A 20,748-nucleotide genomic window follows, 5' to 3' on the forward strand; every position below is an offset into this window, starting at 1 on the left:
GGATTTTATTTTTCCACTCAAGAGAACTGGTTTGCATATTTGTAATTCCCAGTGAAACTGGGAAATATAAGACCTTTTCCTGGGTATAGGAAAGACTAAACCAGATTTTTTTGTAAGCAATGAATTAGATTTTTTAAAAAGTCCAAATAACTTTTATAGGTTTTTTTTTTTTTTTTTTTTCTATCAATTCCAAAGCTATCTCCTGTCAGTAGCTGGCTCTGGTATCAGAGATGGACTCGGGACAGCTGTCAACAGGACATTCTCCAAGGACACAGCAGACTCTGTATAATACTGTAGTGCAGCCTTGTATCCTCGTTGTTGTAAATATTCAATCCGTCCATGATCAATCAGCCGTTTACAGAGGCAACCTACCTCCTTTCGTTCTTCAGCAGTAAGTATCCTAGTTTTATAAAAAGGAGGAAAAGAATGAACAATGTGTCAGCAGAACAATTTTGTTAACATTAGTAGTTACGCTTCCAAAAACTATTGAAATCACTGTATGTTCATTTCAATTCAGGCAAGCATGACTCTTAAAATATTTTGAAATATATGTCCATGAAAATTGTATTTTTAAAGTAGAATATTTCTATAAATTTAGTAACTAAAATGTTTTTGTAAAATGAGTCATTTTGAGGGCAGGAAACAATTTCATATACTGCTATACATAATTTTGCTAGGGAAAACAAAACAAAACAAAACATACCCTTGTAAAGTATCAGAACCACTCTCTGTCTTGCTGAGTGTTTGCTCGTGTTCTTCTGTGTTGTTAGTTTGAACTTCACTTTCTTGACTTGTAGAGGCTTTGGTTGTGGTTTCTCGCATGCCACAAGTGGCCCAGCTACTCATTCTCTGAAAATAATGAAATTCTAATGGTCCAAGTCCTACTGATTTAAAGAATTCTCTGCCTACATAATGTGTCCAGTCACACTTGTGATGGCAACACAGTGCAATAACAATTCCAGCTACAGGCTTACAGTCGTCTTTGTTGCTTTCATTATCAGCAGAATTGTTAGAAGCCACCTCTGTCTTATCCATCCTAGAGCGTTTTGGTGCAGGCTCTCCATTTTCTCCATCACAGCAAGTTGTATAACTTTCAACCAAACATCTCAAAGCGAGATCTGGGAAAAAACAGACATACCCCCCCCAGCCCCCCAAAAATAGCTATGAACACCATGCCATTATTTATATACACTGTATCATGGTTGAGAATGTACTTCCCACAAAGAATAAAAGTACACATCACAAACTAAGCCAAAAAGCAATTTTAAGGATAACTAAAAATTACAAGCATGCTTTGAAAACATGAAAACCCTAAATGCTAAATTAATATTATGAAACCTCTGGAGCTACTAAGGGCTTATCCTCTTGAATATTTGTTCTACACCAGTGCATCTGAAATACTTCGGTTAACAAACTGGCATATTGTAGGAGGATCTCCTCCCTGTAAAACATGTGAGTATTTGCTCTAAAAATTTGATATCTAGGACATAATCTATTTAATATGTACATGTACTTCTTAAATGCTTAACTGTGTCATCTCGGTAACAGTAACTATATGGGTGTCATATTTGAGATGTCTTTCTCTACTTAGTAGACATATAACATTAGAAAAAGTGTATTAGTTTAAAACTATCAGGAGAGAAACATATTCTTCTCACTTGTTTGCTTGGGATACACATTCAGACAGCCAATACAAATTTAGAAAGAAATAAATTTCAGAGCAGAGGCAACGGTGTTAAAAAAAACCAAAACTTTCAACAGTCTGCAAATACATGATCCATGCCACCATACACTATTCTAAAAAAAACAAGAAAGGTTTTACTTCTGTCTAAAGTAGCCTTGCATCTATTATCCATTTACTTTTCCACTGAATGCAACAGATATTTAGAATATAACTGCTACATTCACCAACAAAGGGCTAGACGGCAAGAAAAGCTTAAAAGGACAGTTTGGAAGATCAGTCCATTCAGATTGTAAGATTTAGTATCCTAACTTTCTGCAGTTAACACATAGATAATTCATACCTGTCGCAGCACCACACAAATGCTTTCCAATTCCTACCACTGGTAGTTTTTTCTTCTCCAAAATAGGTACCTTCTCTAGAGGAAAAATAATTAAAAAAAAAAAAAGGAAAAGAAACACACAATCCACAACAACCCCACAACCTCTATTATTTTAGTTGAGGGAATATTTTTTCTGGATAATATTATTTCAGCAAAATTTAAAAAAAAACACACCAAAATACATATTTACCACTAATGAAAATAGAGGTCTGCACATAGAGTTATAAGCTATTAAAATGAAAGTTTCTTCTTCTAAAACAAATGAAGAGAATCTGATGCTGTGGCTGAGAAGCATATTTAACTATTTAAGCCTTTCTATGCTACCTATGAAATGTAAATATGACATTAATGCATCTTCTGATAACAGGTGTTCCCACAAATTCTATGGTATTGATATGCATATCAATGATATGCATGACTCGCTTCATTCCGCACACCTAAACCAAACAATGCATAGGTGTTTAATCCTGCAGATTCTAAAAAGCCTTCAAAATGTTTTTGTTTTGGTATTTCTCACCTATAATGATATCCTGTAAGTGTATAAAAAGCAGAAAATTTTAAATCTCCATTTAATATATATATGCGTATGTAAGTATATACGCACAGCATTAACGGGACTAAGCAACCACGGGGAATAATCTTGAAAACCAAGTACCTTTAAGCATGCTACATACAAATTTGACTTGAACACCCATAGTCAAAATCTAAAATTAAGCCTTTATTTCAGAATTAAGCAAGCCAAGAAGGAACTTACTTAAACATAAATGCTGAATATCAACTTGAAGCCTTTCAAATACAGCATCTCTCCTTTTATGTTTTCCATCCACCTGTGTGAACAGAACAAGATCATTAAGTAGGGCTGGCCACTAATAATTATAATTTTGCTCCAGGTATTAATACTGGACTTTTTTCCTGTTAAGTCAACTTCTGCACAATTCCAACATAATACACCAGGACTTTTTTTTCTAATAAATTTCCTGTTGGCAAAGTATGGAATATAAGCAATCCCACTTCCAAACCTTTTAAATTTTAAGGGCTTTATGTTATTTTTAAAGATTAAAAGCAAATACTAACAGCTCCAATGACAACGATTTCAAAATTACACCGATAATGTGACAATATCCTCTCTTACCTTGAATCTTGTAGTTGCCCTTTCCACAAGCAAAAATTGAACATTTTCAGCGTTCTGTAAGGCAACATCAACCCAATGAGACAGCTTTCCTCGCCCAGCTCCAAACTCAACAAAACATCTTCCTGGACCAAGTAAATGTAATTTTTCCATGTTACCTAAAATAGAAGCCTACAAACATCAAAAGATTATTTACAAGCCAAACAAATATATACACTGTGTATTGTAATGCCCGGTAGAAAAATGATAGCTTCACCAAACTCCAGAAGACATTTTCAAGTCTCCCTTTTCGTGAGGGACTAGGGATCTTGTCTGTACAGAGGAAAGGGATTATAAATTCTGGCTAGTCAGCATCACCCTGCCCATCTTCCACAGCTCACAGAACTCCACCCCCAAGTTTTTGGAATGGATCTTTCTCAATATTCTTCTCTACTGATTCTCAAAGTAGCCATCCAAAATATGGGTACTGTATTGGATTTTCTGAGAAGCATCAGTGCCCACAGAGCCCTCTCTCTCTGCTGGAGTTAGGCATTTTTAATGCATAGGAAAGGAAAGCAGAGCATGGGAAGAAAGTACAGGAAACAGATTTCTCACTTTTAAGTTTTTCTTCCCAAAACTTTCTATTTTGCTACAGTATGCAATCCATCTCCCTTAAAATTCCTACTCTTCCATATACATGAAAAAGGCAGAAGGTAAACTCGGGCTCTCCCATCCTTTTTATGCATCTGCTACACAACCAGGAAAGCTGGGATTAGCTCTTACAGAAAAGTAAGAAAATTCCTTTTACTTACTAGCAAATACAACATTTTACCTTTTGTAGCTCAGATTTATTATGAATTAACATAAAATAAGAAAACATAAGTAAAAATTCAGAAGGCCACCACGCAATTTGTAATTTATTTCAGTATCCCAGTAAAATTTTGTTATTAACACTGAACAAAGCAGCCATTCAAAGATTATATATATGCTATTATTTGAAAAGCATAGAGTTATAGAGCATATCAGGTTACGTCTACATGAAGTGACTAGCATGCATGCACAGTCGTCGAATTTACAGCAGCAGAATTCCACATGTTTAAAAACATCCATCGCTATTAGTAAAGCAGTGCTCATACCTGTTGTTTCAAGTGTTTGAAGGCGGATTCCCCATTCTTTGGGTCATTTAAGGCTTCTTGTAAAGCCTGGTGGGACAGTATTTGTTCCTTAAGGCGAAGTTCCAGGCCTGCACACAAATGCAAAACTTTTAGGTATAGGTTTCCAGTTTTCAAGAGTTCCTGTTTTTTAACACCCACATTACAATATTCAGACATGAGCTCCATTTGTAGCACTAACAAAATAGTCTGCTGGGAGCGTAAATCTATCGTCGTATGTTTATAATGGAGCTGTGTTGTTATCTGTAGTGATACTTGAGTAGGAAACAAAAAACACAAAAGGAAGAGAAATTAGCTATATGAACAAAAGATCAGTGTTTTATCATTCCCTCGATCTAGTTTATCCTTATGAGTAAAATTCAGCTATTGGAGGATTGCCTACATCTTGATGATAATTACTTCAGATGTTTTTAGTGTCAAATGTCTCACATTTTCACAGATATCTAACAACAAAAATAACATCGACATTTTTAATTAATTTAAAACATCTTATTTTCAGTATTAAGTAAGCTCACCATTACTTGCTTTTTTCAACTTGATAATTAAATTCTCCAGCTCTTCTGTGGACAGAGAAGAGATAGGTACCTTTTAAAGGAAAAAAAAAGAACCACCCATAAACACAAGACCTTTTTATTTTTGCTAGTTCTTTAGTCACATGATAAATTGTGACATGTTACGTAGGGACTGAGCTTTAGAACAAATAGCTGTACTCACTTGTTTTTCTGGTATTTCAGCTACATCTTTTAAACCTGCATTAATATCTTGAACAAAGTAGACCTTTAAAAAAATCAAAATAAAAGAAATCTGATTCTGTTAATTACCAGGAAGCAAAAAGCTAAATTTTTCAGTGTTTTTATCACAAGGTACATAGCAATAGGAATCCACTGCAAAACAAAATATTCCAATAATTTTTTTTCCCCTATCGTCTGATCCTGAATCCCCAGCGGAAATGACTGTCCTGACACATTTTGACAAGATTGAACATGTTGATAAGAGTTAAGCTGTCAATGCTTACTAGACTGATTCCAGAGACCATTTTAAGCTTTCCCAGGTAATATAAAGGTGCAATACTGATAAGGCAGAAAACAAAGCCATCTTCTGTTTTCTTGAAACAGCTGTTGAGACATATCCTATCCTATCCTATCCTTTCCCTGAGCACTGGCTGCAACTGTCAGCCTAGCTTTCCATCATTCACCACTGGCTTGGCTGGAGCAGGCAGCTGGACAGGGCAGCGGGCTGCCAGAGGTAGGAAAACGCCTAAGAGCCTCCCTGCTAGTTTTGCTTTCCAAGGACAATCTTCCACCAAGCCTCTAAAGTGAATGCCATTGTGAGAGACTGCTCTTAGAGAACATTTTTGCGAAAAATGAATTCAGCGTTTTCATTTGTCACTAAGAGAGCTGAAAAGCTGTACGGAACTACAGCGAGAAGGGACACAGAAGGTGGGGAGACTGGAATGTGAATTCCATTTCAGCAAGTGAAATTCCATTTCAGCTTCCATGCTGTCCTCACTGCAGTGCTTGCCAAGACTGCTGTCCTCCTATTCACAGCTGCTGTCAGCGCAATAAATTCTCTGCCAAGCTGAGACCCAAGGGGTCTTAAATTTGAGAGGAAATAGTGCTGAATTTATACTGCACTTACTGGCTTTGGCTTCTCTCTTGAATTACATTTTTTTAAATGCTTTTGTAGTTGGTCTTCATATACAGTGCTAAAATCCAAATGGAAAGAAAAGTAAGTAATGGCATTTATCGTGTGAACTCTGACAAAGAATAGGAAAAACATTTACATATACTTACTGTTTTGGATCAAGAGGGCATGGAATTCTTTTTCTGTCATTTTCTTCCTAGTTATAAAAGAAAAGTTTTAGAGAACACTTCTGCATGCATTCAGTGTTCCTGTTTTAGAAAAGCTGCTGAGGGACACCTGAGTTTCATAAAACACCTATTCTGAGGTAGATGGGTTAACCGAAACGGAGAAACAGAGACACGAATTTAATACTTAAATAGACCCTAAAAGAATAAACCTATAATGCCATGGCAATGTTACTGCTGGGCCGAACCCATAGCCTTAGCCCATCAGCTCTTCCTTAGCTTAAAGGAAGGCGCAGGCGCTGCCCCTCCTGCCCGTGCTGCGGGGCCAGCTCCGGCGGACAGGCCACCCCAGGCCCCCCGGGTGCCGCCGGCGCTCACCGCCTGCCCAGCCCCTGCCAGAGCACCGGGGGCTCTCTGACCACGGGAGCCCACCCTCCCCACCCGGGGAAGGGGGCCTGCTGCTCCACCCAGCAAGGCCCGGTACCTCCTGCTGCCCGTGCTCTCCACAAAAGCGCCTCCCAGGAGCCGGGATCATCTTGCAGAAGCGCTTCTTCCTCTCCACGAAGTAGGCACATCGCCCTGGGACCGGGGAGCCGCGGCCCAACTCGGCCCGGGGCGCCGCCATTTCCCTCCCAGCACTCCCTGCGCTCGCCGCCTCGGGCTCCATCTTGAGGCTCCTCCTCCGCGGGAGACGGGCGCCAAACTCGAAGCGTAAGATGGCGGCGGAGAGTATGTTCAACCGGCCGGTGTGTGTGCAAGTGAGGTGCCAGGGCTGCGAGGAGAGGTGAGGGGCTAGCTGGAACGGCGCGGCGGGCTCTAGCTCGGTTTCCTCGCTAGCTGCGCGGAAGCTTTATGGCAGCCTTTAGGAGAAGGGCTGCCGAGCGACGGGTTCTTTCCTCCTCCGTTTTCTTCCTGCCGTGTGCCCTCACAGCTGCCGGCGGTGAGCCGAGTAGCTGCCTGCCGTGTCCTTGCTTTTGGGCTGTTTATGGGGACACTCTGGGTTGGAGGGAAGGGGACTCAGTCGCAGCAGGGCCGGAGGTGAGGGCCGGAGTGGCTCCTGCGGGTGCCGTGCCGGGGAGAGGGGACACTGGTAGCGGGGGAAACACGCAGTGGCTTTACAGAAACGCTTTAGGGGTACGGTGGCAAACGCGTCTCCCCTGCAGGCGGCGTGAGGGACGGGATTTCTGCCTCGGCCCTCCGCGGGCCCCAGTAGCGCGGCCGGCCCGGCTGGTGTTTGCGCGTCTCCCAGGCCGCAGCGGTTGCCGCGGGGGCGGGCAGGCCCGCCGCCGCCGCCTCCTCCTCCTCCTCGCAGTCTGAAACCGGCGTTACCGCGGCCTCCCGGGGCATTTGAGCTCCCTCCCCGCTGCCCCGATGGCGGGGGCCAGCCTGCACGGCCGTCCCGCTCGGTTTCTGCCGAGGGATAAGTCGGCTTGCGCGCAACTGTGTGCATGGCTTAGCGCTGGTGTTTGGGAAGGCCCTGGAATGTTGTATGCGAAGTGTCTGTTCAAAATATAGTGAGTTTCAGGAATGTAGGTCCTATCTGGACTAGACGGTGTGTTGCAGGCGTTAAGGCTGCTCTGCCTTGGCTGTATTAGCAGGCACAGAAAGGCTGATGGCTGTGGGTGTGTTTTGTAATGCAAGTAACTCCTCAGGTACTCAACAAGAAGTAAATGAAGGCAAGGTAGCTCTGTGTGAATGATTAGCAAAAGTTTCAGCTGTCGTTAATAAATTTCAGCAGGCTTTTCCAGAGGTTTTAGTTTCTGGACAAAGTTTCAAAACTTCTGCCTTAGTACTTAAAGTTTGGTGGATAACAAGCAATAAAAAAAGCCCTGAGCTGACTGATGAGCTGTAAACTGTGGGGCTTTTGGATATCATAGTAGTAGTCACCAGTGGGAACTTTCTCAATACTTCTGCCTAGATTTTTGTTCTTGAAATGTCATCTGATTCCTGTAACGTGGCTACAAACGTGTTATTTGGAGAATGTATTCTTGATTTGTTACTAAGTTTCATCTTTTTGTACACAGGAGATTAAATGTTCGAGTGAATATTGAGCTACTGTCAATTACTAATCCTGTTCATAAAAAGGTTTGTGGATTAGTTACATTTGTGTCATTCATTAGGTATTGTCTGAATTTCATTGTATAAGACAAATAGGCAAAAAGCAAAATAGGATTTTAGTACATTTGTCACTTGACCTTATTTTAATTTTTATATAATTTCTTGAGTAATTTAGTACGTTTGGTACAGTGTTGTTGGTTTGTTGTTGTTTTTTTTTCCTAGCCTTTTTAGCCTTCTCTTTTAGTTTGGCTGTTCATGGGTCTTAGTAAACTTGCAAATTAAAAGTATTTGGAGACCCTCAGAGGAACCTGAGCTAGAGCTTAAGAGCAGTCTCACTTTAAATATACTCAACACTTATTTAAGAATAAGAGCAGCAAGTTGTCTTTGCAAAGTCATCATCTTAACTAGCAAAAATGACAACTTGTATGTGGATGTAACGTTTTGCTTTTTATTGATAAGTGTGTTAGTTTTTGAATCTTTGGAATTCATCCGGGGTGATAGGAAGGAAGTAATGTACTAAATTTGCAGTAAAAAAAAAAAATAATCTTCTGTCTCAGGAAAAATAGCAATGAGATTACTGCTGGAGGTTATAAAATCTTTTTTGTTATATGTCTAATTTGTCACTTAAACTGTATGTCCACTTACCGTGATGTTAAGATTGGCCATTAGTTGGTTACAGTGTTATTGAGTAAAGATTTGTTTGTAAAGGTGTACAGCATTTTTTTGTAAGATTCTGCTAACTGACAATAATAATAAGTTCAGTTAAGAACTGTGTACCCAGTTGCAGCCTATGTCAGCAGGAGCCTGGAAATCCAGTTGGAGACATCAATGAGTGATCAGTCTAAAAAAGATAATTTCAAATGCTTGGATCAGGTTATGGGACATCAAACCAAGCAGGCATTCTTATCCTATTTGACAACCTGTCCTAGTTGGTTTGGGGTGGCTTTAGTTTTAACATAATCTGGCTGCACATCTAAATCCCTATGTTTGTTTATACATCTCCAGCTGAGAGTTTTGTTAGTGTTACTGGTATCTGGATTACTGAAACTTGTTTCAGTTCTGTGTATGTACATGTGCTATGGTCACACTTTAGTTATGTTGGAAGAGCTGTCGGGTTTCTACTTCCTTTCTTTCCTCTGCTAGGGAATGTTGTCATCCTCACACAGGTTTGAGCCTCCTAATAGAGAACAGATGTCTGGGCCTAATATACCAGGTGTTTTGCATAACCTCAGCCTTGTAATGAAAGACTAAGGTTTACAGAGAAGGCAGGTTTTCCAAAACACTGTGTAGACCTCCAGCAGACAAAGAGTTTATTTTTAAAAGCTCGGCAGCATAATGCTGCAATTTTCCTCAGAAGCTTGCTGGACTTCAGCTGTATTCATTTTATGTTTGCTTTGCGAAGCTCTATATTCAAATATATAAACTCTTCAGAAGGTGGTTTCTTAAACTTTTTGGAGCAGTGTGGTCTGAAAAACTTCCAGTGATGGGAATGATGTGTTTATGATCCATTACAGTGGATTGCTAGTGCTACACTCGATTTCATGATGGGGAGAAATAGCAGATAGTTTTCTTTCTGTAAAACGATGAAGATATACTGAATTTTGAAACCTTTGCTGCTCAAAGTTGAAGGTTTTTACTTAGTTTATTTTTGTGAGAAATAGTATTTCTGTTTTTCCAACTGTAATATTTGAATTTGTGTTAAACGTTAATGTTTTCCACCTTCTGAATTAGTTGCCACAATTCTATCATATTTTTGGCTAAAGAGTAAAAACATTAAATACTGTTTGCAATATTTAAACAATCCTACAGGGTGGTTTATAGTATTTTAAATCATATTAATATGTCTATCTTTTCAGGATTTAGCTGTTAGACTGACTGATGATGCTGATCCTTTTTTCCTTTATAACCTTGTCATATCTGAGGAAGATTTTCAAAGGTAAGTGAAACCATAACGTCTTGTCTGTGACATATTTCTAAATGGCAAAAAAGAACAAAGGAATATTTTTAGTTTAGAATGGTCTATCTTGGAATTTACATTTTGGCATTTTTCATTTGGGGAGTATTTTAGTAGTATTTGTCAGTATTTTAGTAGTAGTATTCTCTTTGACCAGTTGGTGAAACAGCCAAGTACAGGAAAATGATTGGCTCAAGATTATACAGATGAATGACAGAATCCTGATGTTAAGTTCCCTGCATAGCTACAGTACCGCAGCTTATATTACTACTTGCATCTTCTGCTTATCATAACTACTTCTTATAGACTATTGCATGTGTGTGAATTATTTCAAGAAATAATTCCCAGAGGAAAGTCTGTTTGGATGGACATGGATTCACAGACCTGAGTCTGTGTCTTACAGGTTTCTTGCATACTAATTATACTGTCGGGTCTCATTTTTACTTGCTCAGAACTTGATCATCAAATTTTGGCACCAGGCATGAACAATTTAGTTTTCTGCTTTGTCGTTTGGTGGTTGGGTTTTTTGGTTTGTTTGGTTGTATTTTTTGTTGGGTTTCTGTTGTTGTTGTTTTTTAAAAGAGAGATGTGATCAGTGTGTGGATCAAAAGGCAAAAGTAAAATAGTGTTTGTAAAACAGATGTGCAGAAGTGTTTTGTTATACAAGGTATGGCTTTGTGCATACCCTGTTGAATCTCTGTTTCTGTCTTTGAGTTTACTGTGTCTATGATGGAAGGCATGCAATTAAATAAACAAGTAGGCAGATAAAGTCTTGATAATGGTTGAGTCTCCCCTCATTGTCCTTTGCTTCTTTCATGTGCCTTTATCCAACCACCATACCACTCTGTGCTGTAAGGAAGGCGTCTACTCAAAGGAGCACATTTTTTGTGCCACAATAACTTTTTTTGCTTAGTGCAGCCCATTTGCAAGAAGTCTTGAAATCAAAAATATCCTTTAATGATTATTATCCAAGATGTGATCACATTTCTGTGTTCAGGATTGAAAATAACATGCTAGTGAACTTTAATGACGTGATCAGAGTTAGTTCTTTCTACTAGCATAAACAAACTATAGGAAATAAATTACACTTCTTTATATTGTTAATATATTTTTTCCAATCTGTTTATATAGTTTAAAATCCCAGCAAGGTCTCTTGGTAGACTTCTCTGCTTTCCCACAAAAATTTATAGATCTCCTTCAACAATGCATTCAGGAACAGAACAAAGATATCCCAAGGTAGGTAATAAGTGAGTGCCATATTACTGTGTGTGTATGTGTTCTGAAAATACTTGTCAGCCACTCAGACTAAGAAGAGTCAGTAGAACAAGGATAACTTAACCTGGATGCATCTGAGTATCAGTCAGTGGATGTTACTGACAAAACCTATGTCTTGGGGGGACTGAGCAGTGGAATTGATGTCTGTAATAGTCTCCCCATCTGAAAACAGTTTGATGCTAGAGAGCTAATCTGAATTTGACGGACTGAGGTGCAAATCATTCTGTTTCACATGAGAAGGCAAAGTTATAAGGCATTCTGACAAGGATTTTTTTCTTTCATTTCAGTGTTCAGATGTTAAGATGTGAGGGGTGGAAACCTGAGGTCCACTCTTCCCTGTAGTGGCCTTTTCATATGTTATTTTTGTCTGTATGGGTACCAAGAAAAGCCCTGTCCAGAGTAGCTAGCTCCACTCCAGTAATCAGGCCATTTCCTGAAGTATGTACTGTGTGCAATGAATTTCACTAGGTTGTAGGATACCTGAAAGTCAGGAGTCTATTTTCCTTTTGAATTTGGTTAAAGACCTTACTTGGTTTTGGACTCCTAAGTCTAAGATGGGCATCTGAAAATTTTACAAGTAAACAAACTGATTAGTTTTGTACACTTATTATAAGGTGCAAGCATTGTAGTTGGTATTTGTTTGTAGTATTAACTACAACATAGGGATTGAATTTCATAGTTCTTTTTCAAAGAAAAACTAGACAGCCTTTTATTGCACATGTACAAATACATTTTATTTGAAAACAGCTTGTAGGATCTACTGGTAGTTTCAGGAAAAGGAATATGCTAAACATTTGATTATTTTTGATTTTCCCTAGGTTTTTGCTGCAGTTAGTTTCTTCAGCATCTGTTCTAGATCACACACCTGTCTCTTTAAATGTAGTGGAGACCAACCCTTTTAAACATCTTACCCATCTCTCTCTAAAATTCCTACCAGGAAATGATGCAGAAATAAAGAAGTTTTTAGCCAGCTGTTTGAAATGCCTTAAGGTAAAATGAAGGCTTGTCATAGCTGCAACTAGTCCTTGATGCTATGTATACTTAATAATTTTTTTCCATCTTAATACTTCGAAAGTATGTATCAAATTGTATGCACTGGTTTATTTTTTATTTTAGCTCATATATGTCATTGCATGCAGTTATTTGGGTGCATGTCATAAAACTAAGTTGTTACTGTCACTCTAGCCATGAAAATATTACATGTATATTCAGCCAAGCGCTATAATTTGGACTGGCAGCAAATCAGGTATTTCACACGTGGGGTGCATGTAGTATGCAGCTGTCGAATGCTCCCGAATGCTTCAGTGTCTTGTGCTTCATAGCCTTGTGCTGATTGCCAGATCAACTGCAAAAGTAAAATAATTGTAAACTTTCAGTCTCTTGGCTCTGCAGTTGGGTTTAGGAAAGCATGTGTGCGTATAAAGTTCTAAGGCTTCACGCACTTTGAAGGGCTAGTAGCTGTAAATAGCGAATAAAAATTGTAGTGTTGATGCAGTTGGTAGCATGCTAGGTTTTATTAAATGAGAAATTAATGGTATCATAGTTTGACTGTTGTCTGTTTCAGTTTCATAGCCTGGGATTTGTGTCTCCTACTGTGCTGTCATGGTTATAGCCACTTAATAAGCCATTATTATAACATAAATTTACCTTATTTCACTTGACCTGTTGTTCATGCAACTCCTTTGTAAACAAGTCTTTAAGATAAGATATTTTTCCTTCTAGAAACTTGGAAAGAATTTAATTCAGGGTTTTTACCTTGTGAGCTAATGCTTTTTCTTTTAAGTTTATTAAGTAAATAAACTTAATATTGAATAATGTATAATTTTTCCACAAATATAACAGGTATGTGGTTGCTTAGGCAGGGTATGCTGATAAAATGGAAGCTAAATACTACTTGTATTTTGGGAGCTAATGATTTGACCTGATGTCAATTTGTACACAGGAAGACAAAATGATATTGGAAGAAAAGCTTAGAAAAACTGAAGAGGATCTTACCAGACAACTGAGCTACACTCAACAGGTAGGGTAAATTTTTAGGTTTCCTGTTTTCAGTTGCGCTTTTTTTAATCTGTGGAAAATGTACCTTCTTGTGGGCTGGTTGGTTAGCCACTACCTAGCCAAGATAATTGACTTGGGAGGGAGTGAAAAGAAGAAAAGTAGTCTACTGTAGCTTTTCTTAAGCATGAGTAAAGTGCGCAACAGAAGAATAAAATTTGGTTCTTACAGTAATAAAACAGAATTTTGCTTTATTTTGTACAGAGGTCTGTCTGTATATACATATACAAATTGTATACTGAATATATGGTAGTGTGAAGATAAACATACTCTACATATTCTGTGAATAGTTGGAAATCCTTATATTTGGAAAAAATGAAACCATGATCAATAAATCGGAAGTCTTGGACTTCATGTCACTCTGCTACTTCTTGATTTTTTGCAGTCAGCCCAGTAATGACTTTATATTTGTTATAGTTTCAAGAGGATGATTTGGGTCAAATCCTAGAATTACAAAGGTTCCATTAAAACTCCTATTACGGAGCTTCTTTGTAATGGAATACTTGTTTACTTTGTCTTTGCGGTTTCAGTTGAAGTTACTGGAATATGTTTGCTGAATTGGAATGCAGAATTGCAAATCAAAAAGGAAAAGATGCTGCTGAAGATTTTTTTAATTTTTTTTTTCTTTTTAGCCTTCACAAGAGCACTTTGTGTTATAAGGGTAGGGAACACCAGCAGTTTTTTCATTTTTTTCACTCTTAGATAGTTACTGGAAGAAAATACAATTGGAAATGAAGATTATTTTATCCACAGTGTCAGAAAGGTGCTTTTTAGCTTCTCAGTGCCTTACTTTCTGTTTACAGAATGAACAGGTGTTTTGGCACGTGGTGCTGAAACTTAGACTTTTCTTAATAATTCCATGTCCTTTTTAAGAAGTAACTGTAAAGAATCATTCAGTATTGACTGAAATGCTTGAATTTTTAAAACTCTACGTGCTTTGTCAAACTTAAACAGAGCTTGTCAGAGAAGAGCCGAGAGCTAGACAAACTGAAAAATGAATGGACATCGTACACTACAGCTCTAACAAACAAACACACGCAGGAGCTGACAAATGAAAAGGAAAAAGCTCTCCAGGTATGACAACAGAAAAGAATTAACAATATTCTTACATGCGTGCAGTTTCTTGGCTGAATTTTCAAATTCATTGAATAGCTACTTAGTTTCTTTGCTTCTTATAGGCACAAGCTCAGTACCAACAACAGCATGAACAACAGAAAAAGGAATTAGAAAATTTGCATCAGAAAAGTATTCAACAGTTGCAGAACAGACTCTCGGAACTCGAGGTCATCAATAAAGATCTAACAGAAAGGAGATACAAAGGAGACTCCACAGTCAGAGAACTGAAAGCAAAGCTTTCTGGAATAGAGGATGTATGGCTTATTCATTTCCATAACCAAACTTACTATTTTTAGAGCATTAACATTGCCTGCCTATGCATGTAATAGCAAATATAGCATATTAAGATTGTTCGGCTCTTCTTCATTCCACATTATGCTTACTATTTAGATGTAGCTGTTTTAAGAAAACCTATAATAGTAATTTAAAAAAAAAAAAAAAATTAAAATTCCTTCCCAACATTCTAGGAATGTCAAAGAGCAAAGCAGGAGGTGCTGTCACTGCGTCGGGAGAACACGACTCTGGATGCTGAATGTCATGAAAAAGAGAAACTCATTAATCAGCTACAGACAAGAGTTGCTGTTCTGGAGCAAGAGATCAAAGATAAAGATCAGCTAGTTATGAGAACAAAAGAAGTATTAGATGCGACACAAGAACAAAAGGTTCCTTCAAGTTTCAAAATAATTTTCTCCAAAGATCTGTAGAACCTTCTTAATTGCAGTGTCTGTAGATTAGCAGCTGACCAGTTTTTATGAATATATCACGTAAGCTTTCAAATGTAGTTAAAGATTCTAAATTATGGCATCAAAAGTATACTGGGTTCAGTTTTGCCAAGGTCACTACTGTTTTAATATTGTGGTACTGGAGTACAGTTAGTGGTAGTTTTTGTAAACAAAAAAATTGATTAATTGAGATTAATTGAGATACTATGTAATTTGAAAAGCAAGGACTGAATTTTTTGTAAGATTAGTCCTCAGAATTATTGAGGTTCTACTTTATTGTAATATGTTTAATCTTTTAAAGGTGATACTGGAAGAAAGCACAGAGAAAAAGCAAAGTCATATTGAAAAACTAGAGACAACAATTAAGTCACTGTCAGCTGAACTTCTTAAGGTTTGTTTGAACTTGCTGTTATCCTAATGAAAGGTCATCCTTATTTTTAGGTGCTTCTGTATTTTGAGAATATCTGATTTGTTTTTTTTCTTTCCATAGGCTAATGAAATTATCAAGAAGTTACAAGGAGATTTGAAAACTCTAATGAGTAAATTAAAATTGAAAAATACAGTGACAATTCAACAGGAAAAACTGTTGGCAGAAAAAGAAGAGAGACTTCAAAAAGAGCAGAGAGAATTGCAGGAAATAGGACAATCTCTTCGAATGAAAGAGCAGGAGGTACTGTGACACATTAACCCTGTCCTGTAAATGCTCTTACATGTAGTGTGTTGGGTTTTGTGTTTTTTAACTTACTTAGAGCAATAAGGTCTTAAAAAGATTTAAGAGTGTATTAGGAGAAATAGAGTGTTTTCTTTTACTTAGTTAACGTGTTTATTTAAACATGTAATCAACTTTCCATTTTTTTTTTAAGTTAAGCTGATTTGTAATAGCCATCCATCTGTAGGGAAGGAAACAAAATTGTGTTAAGAGTACAAAGCAATATAATGGATGAATCGACATCCTTAAGAGGCCGTATTTGTGTGAAAGTTGGTGCAGGAGGCAAGAACTGGAACAGAGCGAACTTCTTGTTCCATTAAGTATATTCCCCTGCTTAAAGTCTTTGCACTCTTTAATCATAGAAGAATTAAGGTTGGAAAGGTTTCTGGCTGTTGTCTTGTTGAAATCCTACCTAAAAGTAGGGCTTATTTTAAAAGAATTTTCATAGTACTTTTAAAAAAAAAAAAATTAGTTTGAACTTCTCTAAATAATTTTAGAACAACTTCATAGATCCTTTTTATATATTTATATTATTTTTCTTTCAGTTTATAATTAGTAGTAGCTCCTGATGGTGTTGTAATTATTATGGGAAAATTGCAGGTTAGCAAGCTACAAGAACAGCTAGAAACTACAATACAAAAACTAGAAGAAAGCAAGCAGTTACTGAAAACCAATGAAAATGGTAGGTCTATACAATTTAATTTCTCCCTCTATAAAAACAACACAGTGATGTAGCTGCTACTGAAAATTAATGGAAGCAACGCTATTGCTTTACCTGTGTTCTTTTTCTGTAAAGAGCTACAGTTATGGTCGTTTATGGGGGGGGGAAAAGCTTGTCAGTAGTGGGTGTGCAACACCCGAGAGCTGCCAGTAGAGAAGACTTCCTTTGCAGTGCTTGGGGTGGTGTGGCAGTGGGGGGGACGGACTCTAGAGGGAGGAACAGAAGGACCTGCAGGGGTAGAGGAAGCTTGAACAAAAAGCCTTTTCAGGAGAGGAGGACTCCTAGTAATGCTTGAGCTTAAGGAGGAAAAAGAGCCCACCAAGCTGCCACTTTTTTTGAGGAAGGGCTACTTGCTGTTTTAAACAGCTTGTAAGAGGTAGGATGTGAGCTTGACCTTTTTCTTCTCTCTTCAGTAATCACATGGTTAAACAAACAGCTGAATGAAATTCAGATGGCCAAGAAGCTAGAGACCTCTGCCAGTGCACATGGTGGTGGGGTGAGGACTACCATTTCACCTCATGGCATGGTAAGATACAACTATAAATAACATGGTTATGATGTAGTTGTTATTGCCTGAAATGTATGGCATTAAAAGAAAAAGTGCTTTCATCTTCCTTAGGCCCTATAGTTTTGGGTGAGTGTGGTGGGTTTCTTTGTTTGGTTGGTTTTTTTTTTTTTTTTTTTAAAAACAACATACCCCATTGGGTGCTCCTTGATACCCTGGCCTTCTAATTATTTTCTAAGCTCTCACTTATTAAAATACACATAACAATGCAAAATTAGTTTTGAAAATATGAAGTGCAGGGTGAAGGGGGAAAAAAAAAGAAGGCATTTTTGTGTTGTGCTAATTATCTTTGTAGAGGCTGAAAAAGAACGTGTACTATTTGCATACTCTTATTAGTGGTATTTAGAAACATGAAAATAAGGGGTGAGAAACATTACATCCTATCTTTGTTAAATACCATAGCTTATTGGCTCTTACTCTTTGTTGTCCTCGTGTGTACAGATGTTTGTTGTCACCTAGCAATTGCTGAGCTGCTTATTCAGTAGTGGAAGGGCATATTCATGCCAAGAGGTCTCTGATTTATAGCTAGATACATTTAATATATTAATCAGTTACAAGGGGTGTAGCTTATTATGAGCTTATAATTATTAGGTAAGAGTGCTCAACTCATCTAACTTTTACAAGTTTTCCTTAAGAATGTGTATCTTGGAAAAGTGATCTTTTCTTCCCATCAGGAAGACTCAAATGAGCATTAGCTTTGTAACTGTGGTTAGTTGTTAACTTTGGAATTTTGAATCTCCACAAACAATTACTTCAAGAATTGGTTTTCTCCTTTTTGGATGCATTCTATTTCTCTTACAGCCTGACCGTCCATCCTTTCCCAGCTCAGGCATCACTCATCCCATTTCTCCTCTGTATGCCTACCAGAACTTTCCAGAAGCAGCACACAACAAAAACGTCAATTCCCAATGTCCAGTACCAAAGGCAGGCGCTTTGACTCTTCTGTTTGGTTAAAAAAGGGGTAGCATAAAATGTCAAAGCTTAATGTTTTGAATATTTCTTAAAATGCATAAATATTCACTGTATATCCTATAGTACTTTTAAACTCCCTGTCCTGAGCATTATGACTATTAGTAATAGCTAATGCCTGGGTTGAGGTTGCTTGTTCTCTTGTTAACCCCCAACTCTTACATTTCTGCAGATCCAGTTTAACACACAGTTTTCGAAAATGAATCGATGTTCAGACGTTCAGACAGCGACTGCAGCTGGCCATCCAGCAAATAAGGAGAAGTAAGTGTCATCTATTGCATTTTTAGTGTTTTTTGTTTGTTTGTTTATTATTATTTTTACCAAACCATTTGTCTTCCATGTGTACCTGCAACTGAACACAACATTTCCAGTACCAAAGCCAGTTCTGTGATCTGCCTTTCTCCAGCAATGTGTTAATAAATTTTAAATTGTGGCAGACTTAATTGGCTGCTGGGCATGGTTTGTAGCTAACAAAGGAAGAGCCATCCTTTCATGAGTGAGGCCCAAGGAACAAAAGTTCACTGTCCCTCCTGGTGACAGATTGAAGGCTGTCAGGTGATGGGTCAGTCAAAAACTTTGATCTAGACCATTCTTAACCTACTCAGGGACGGTTTACCTTTTAATGATGATGTTCATGGGAATGCAGTTGTTCAATTTAAGATTCTTCTGAATGAGTCTGTATTCACACTTGATATTAATACAGTGCTAACTGACTACACTTGTTTTAAATTTTAATTGTCTTTTTATTTCTAGTGGTGATAACTTGGGGCTGGAATCAAAGTATTTCAAGAAAAAAGATGACAGCATTCCTTTACGAGGGCTAAGTCAAAATACAGTTAACTCAGGTATGTATGGAAATAGTACAACAAGACCTTATTTGAAATGTATTTAAGGAATAGTTATGGTTCTAAGAACAGTATCTTGTTTCTGCTCTACAGAGTATCTGAAACCGTACTTACCAACAAAAGCCCAACCCTCACCAAAAGCTGCACCTGCCTCGGCTTATTTTCCTGGATAGTAGACAGCGTTCTTAAAGTAAGACTCCTCTTTTAACCACTCGGGTGACTTTTGGCTGTCCTGTAATAACGAATTAGTAAAGTATCAATGTGAACTGACATAATTTTATAAGTCTGAATCTGTTTTCTTTGAGAAAGAAGTCTTTTGACTGACTTGGATGACTTTTCAGGATACTTGAGCCTAAAGAAAAGATGAAGCTTAAAGCAGCCTCAGCTGTAGCAGGAGCAATGCCATAGTTTTGTCACTGGGACTGTGCAGTATTCCCTTAGTACACTGGAGACCCAGTAGTCTTCCTCAAAACCCACTGAAGTGCACTGACTTTTTTGGTACAGGAATTGATAAGTGTAACAGATGAAACATGCGCTCTAGCATTCCCTGAGAGAACATTCCTCTAGGAATACCTTCCTTGACTCCTTTCAGAGAAAGGATGATGCAAATAGTGCTGGAGAATAGGGCGATGCTGTTCAGTTTTGATAATGGTCAAGCTCATACGTTAGCATGACTGCCTCACTTAGCCCTCCCTTGCGGTTTTAATTTAAAAAACTTGCTTTAATTTTGGAACCAACTTATTTGAATTAGATATAGACTTACAAATATATTTAATATTAAAGATACTAAATTAGTATAAAATTTATAATTTAAAATTCTCACTCTTGGTTACCCTAACTTTTGTATTAATCTGTCAGTATTATATTCCACCGGCCACCATGCACAAAAAACGTTGTAAGGTGAAGTATCTGAACAGTTAACTAGTGAAAGCATCACATCTACAAGCTACTTAATTTTTACTACTCATACTTTACAACTGTAAGACTGTACAGAAATTTAAGATACTGTGGCACTCAAGTTTAGCTGGACTGAGCCTATCCTTGTTCTGCTACCTGGGGTCAGATACTAGAGCAACCCAACGGCTTCATTCTCTGCCAGCTCTTATTTGGTGTCCCCGTAAAGAACTGGCACGCAAGTATTTGTAACATACAAAAGATGCTTTTTTAATGACTATTTACATACTTTTGTTAGTGATATTTCATACCTTTTACCTTAGTTATTTAAATGCATCCAGAGGATTGTATATTTAAGTGATTTGTTTTGCAGTGCAAAATGTGTATATTTGTTTATAAATCAGCACCATGTTAATGTATATTCACTTGTTTTGGCATATGTAAGTTTCAATGGAAATATTAAATGGTTTTTATCAAAAACTCTAATGTTGGTTTAGTACTCTTAAAACATTACTAATATCTCCACTGTACTGAAATTCCAAGATGAGGTAAGTGCCAGAACAGTACTATTTTATTCACCTTACCTTTTTCTGGAGTTTTTTTCCCAGCTTATTCATGTCCCTGCACAAGGCCTTGCTGCCGGACCAGAGCTATGATGCACTGCCAGATGGCAGCCACCCCACGCTAAGGGCTGTGCTTATGCTGCTGTTTCTA

The 20,748-nt window shown here is 37.8% G+C and overlaps 2 protein-coding genes across 2 annotated transcripts; one reads left to right on the forward strand and one right to left on the reverse strand.

Moving 5' to 3' along the window:
- Positions 1-195: 195 nt before the first annotated feature.
- On the reverse strand, positions 196-6,783 carry TRMT13 (tRNA methyltransferase 13 homolog; the record flags this gene model as incomplete). The annotated part of the gene is made up of 11 exons (XM_082483385.1): positions 6,636-6,783; positions 6,137-6,183; positions 5,982-6,048; positions 5,058-5,120; positions 4,859-4,928; positions 4,308-4,414; positions 3,196-3,363; positions 2,818-2,890; positions 2,025-2,099; positions 704-1,118; positions 196-400 (listed from the first exon to the last, which is right to left on the reverse strand). The coding sequence occupies exons 1-11, from the start codon at positions 6,774-6,776 to the stop codon at positions 196-198; spliced, it is 1,431 nt and encodes a 476-aa protein (XP_082339511.1). The 5' UTR covers positions 6,777-6,783.
- A 69-nt stretch (positions 6,784-6,852) lies between these two features.
- On the forward strand, positions 6,853-19,506 carry SASS6 (SAS-6 centriolar assembly protein). The gene is made up of 17 exons (XM_082483384.1): positions 6,853-6,935; positions 8,176-8,236; positions 10,066-10,145; positions 11,295-11,399; positions 12,257-12,428; positions 13,381-13,458; positions 14,448-14,567; positions 14,672-14,863; positions 15,077-15,271; positions 15,633-15,722; positions 15,822-16,001; positions 16,641-16,722; positions 17,175-17,287; positions 18,128-18,250; positions 18,468-18,556; positions 19,049-19,140; positions 19,234-19,506. The coding sequence occupies exons 1-17, from the start codon at positions 6,868-6,870 to the stop codon at positions 19,311-19,313; spliced, it is 1,920 nt and encodes a 639-aa protein (XP_082339510.1). The 5' UTR covers positions 6,853-6,867; the 3' UTR covers positions 19,314-19,506.
- Positions 19,507-20,748: the final 1,242 nt, after the last annotated feature.

The sequence above is a fragment of the Vanellus vanellus genome, assembly GCF_965231255.1.
Source record: "Vanellus vanellus genome assembly, chromosome: 5".
Lineage (NCBI taxonomy): Eukaryota > Metazoa > Chordata > Aves > Charadriiformes > Charadriidae > Vanellus > Vanellus vanellus.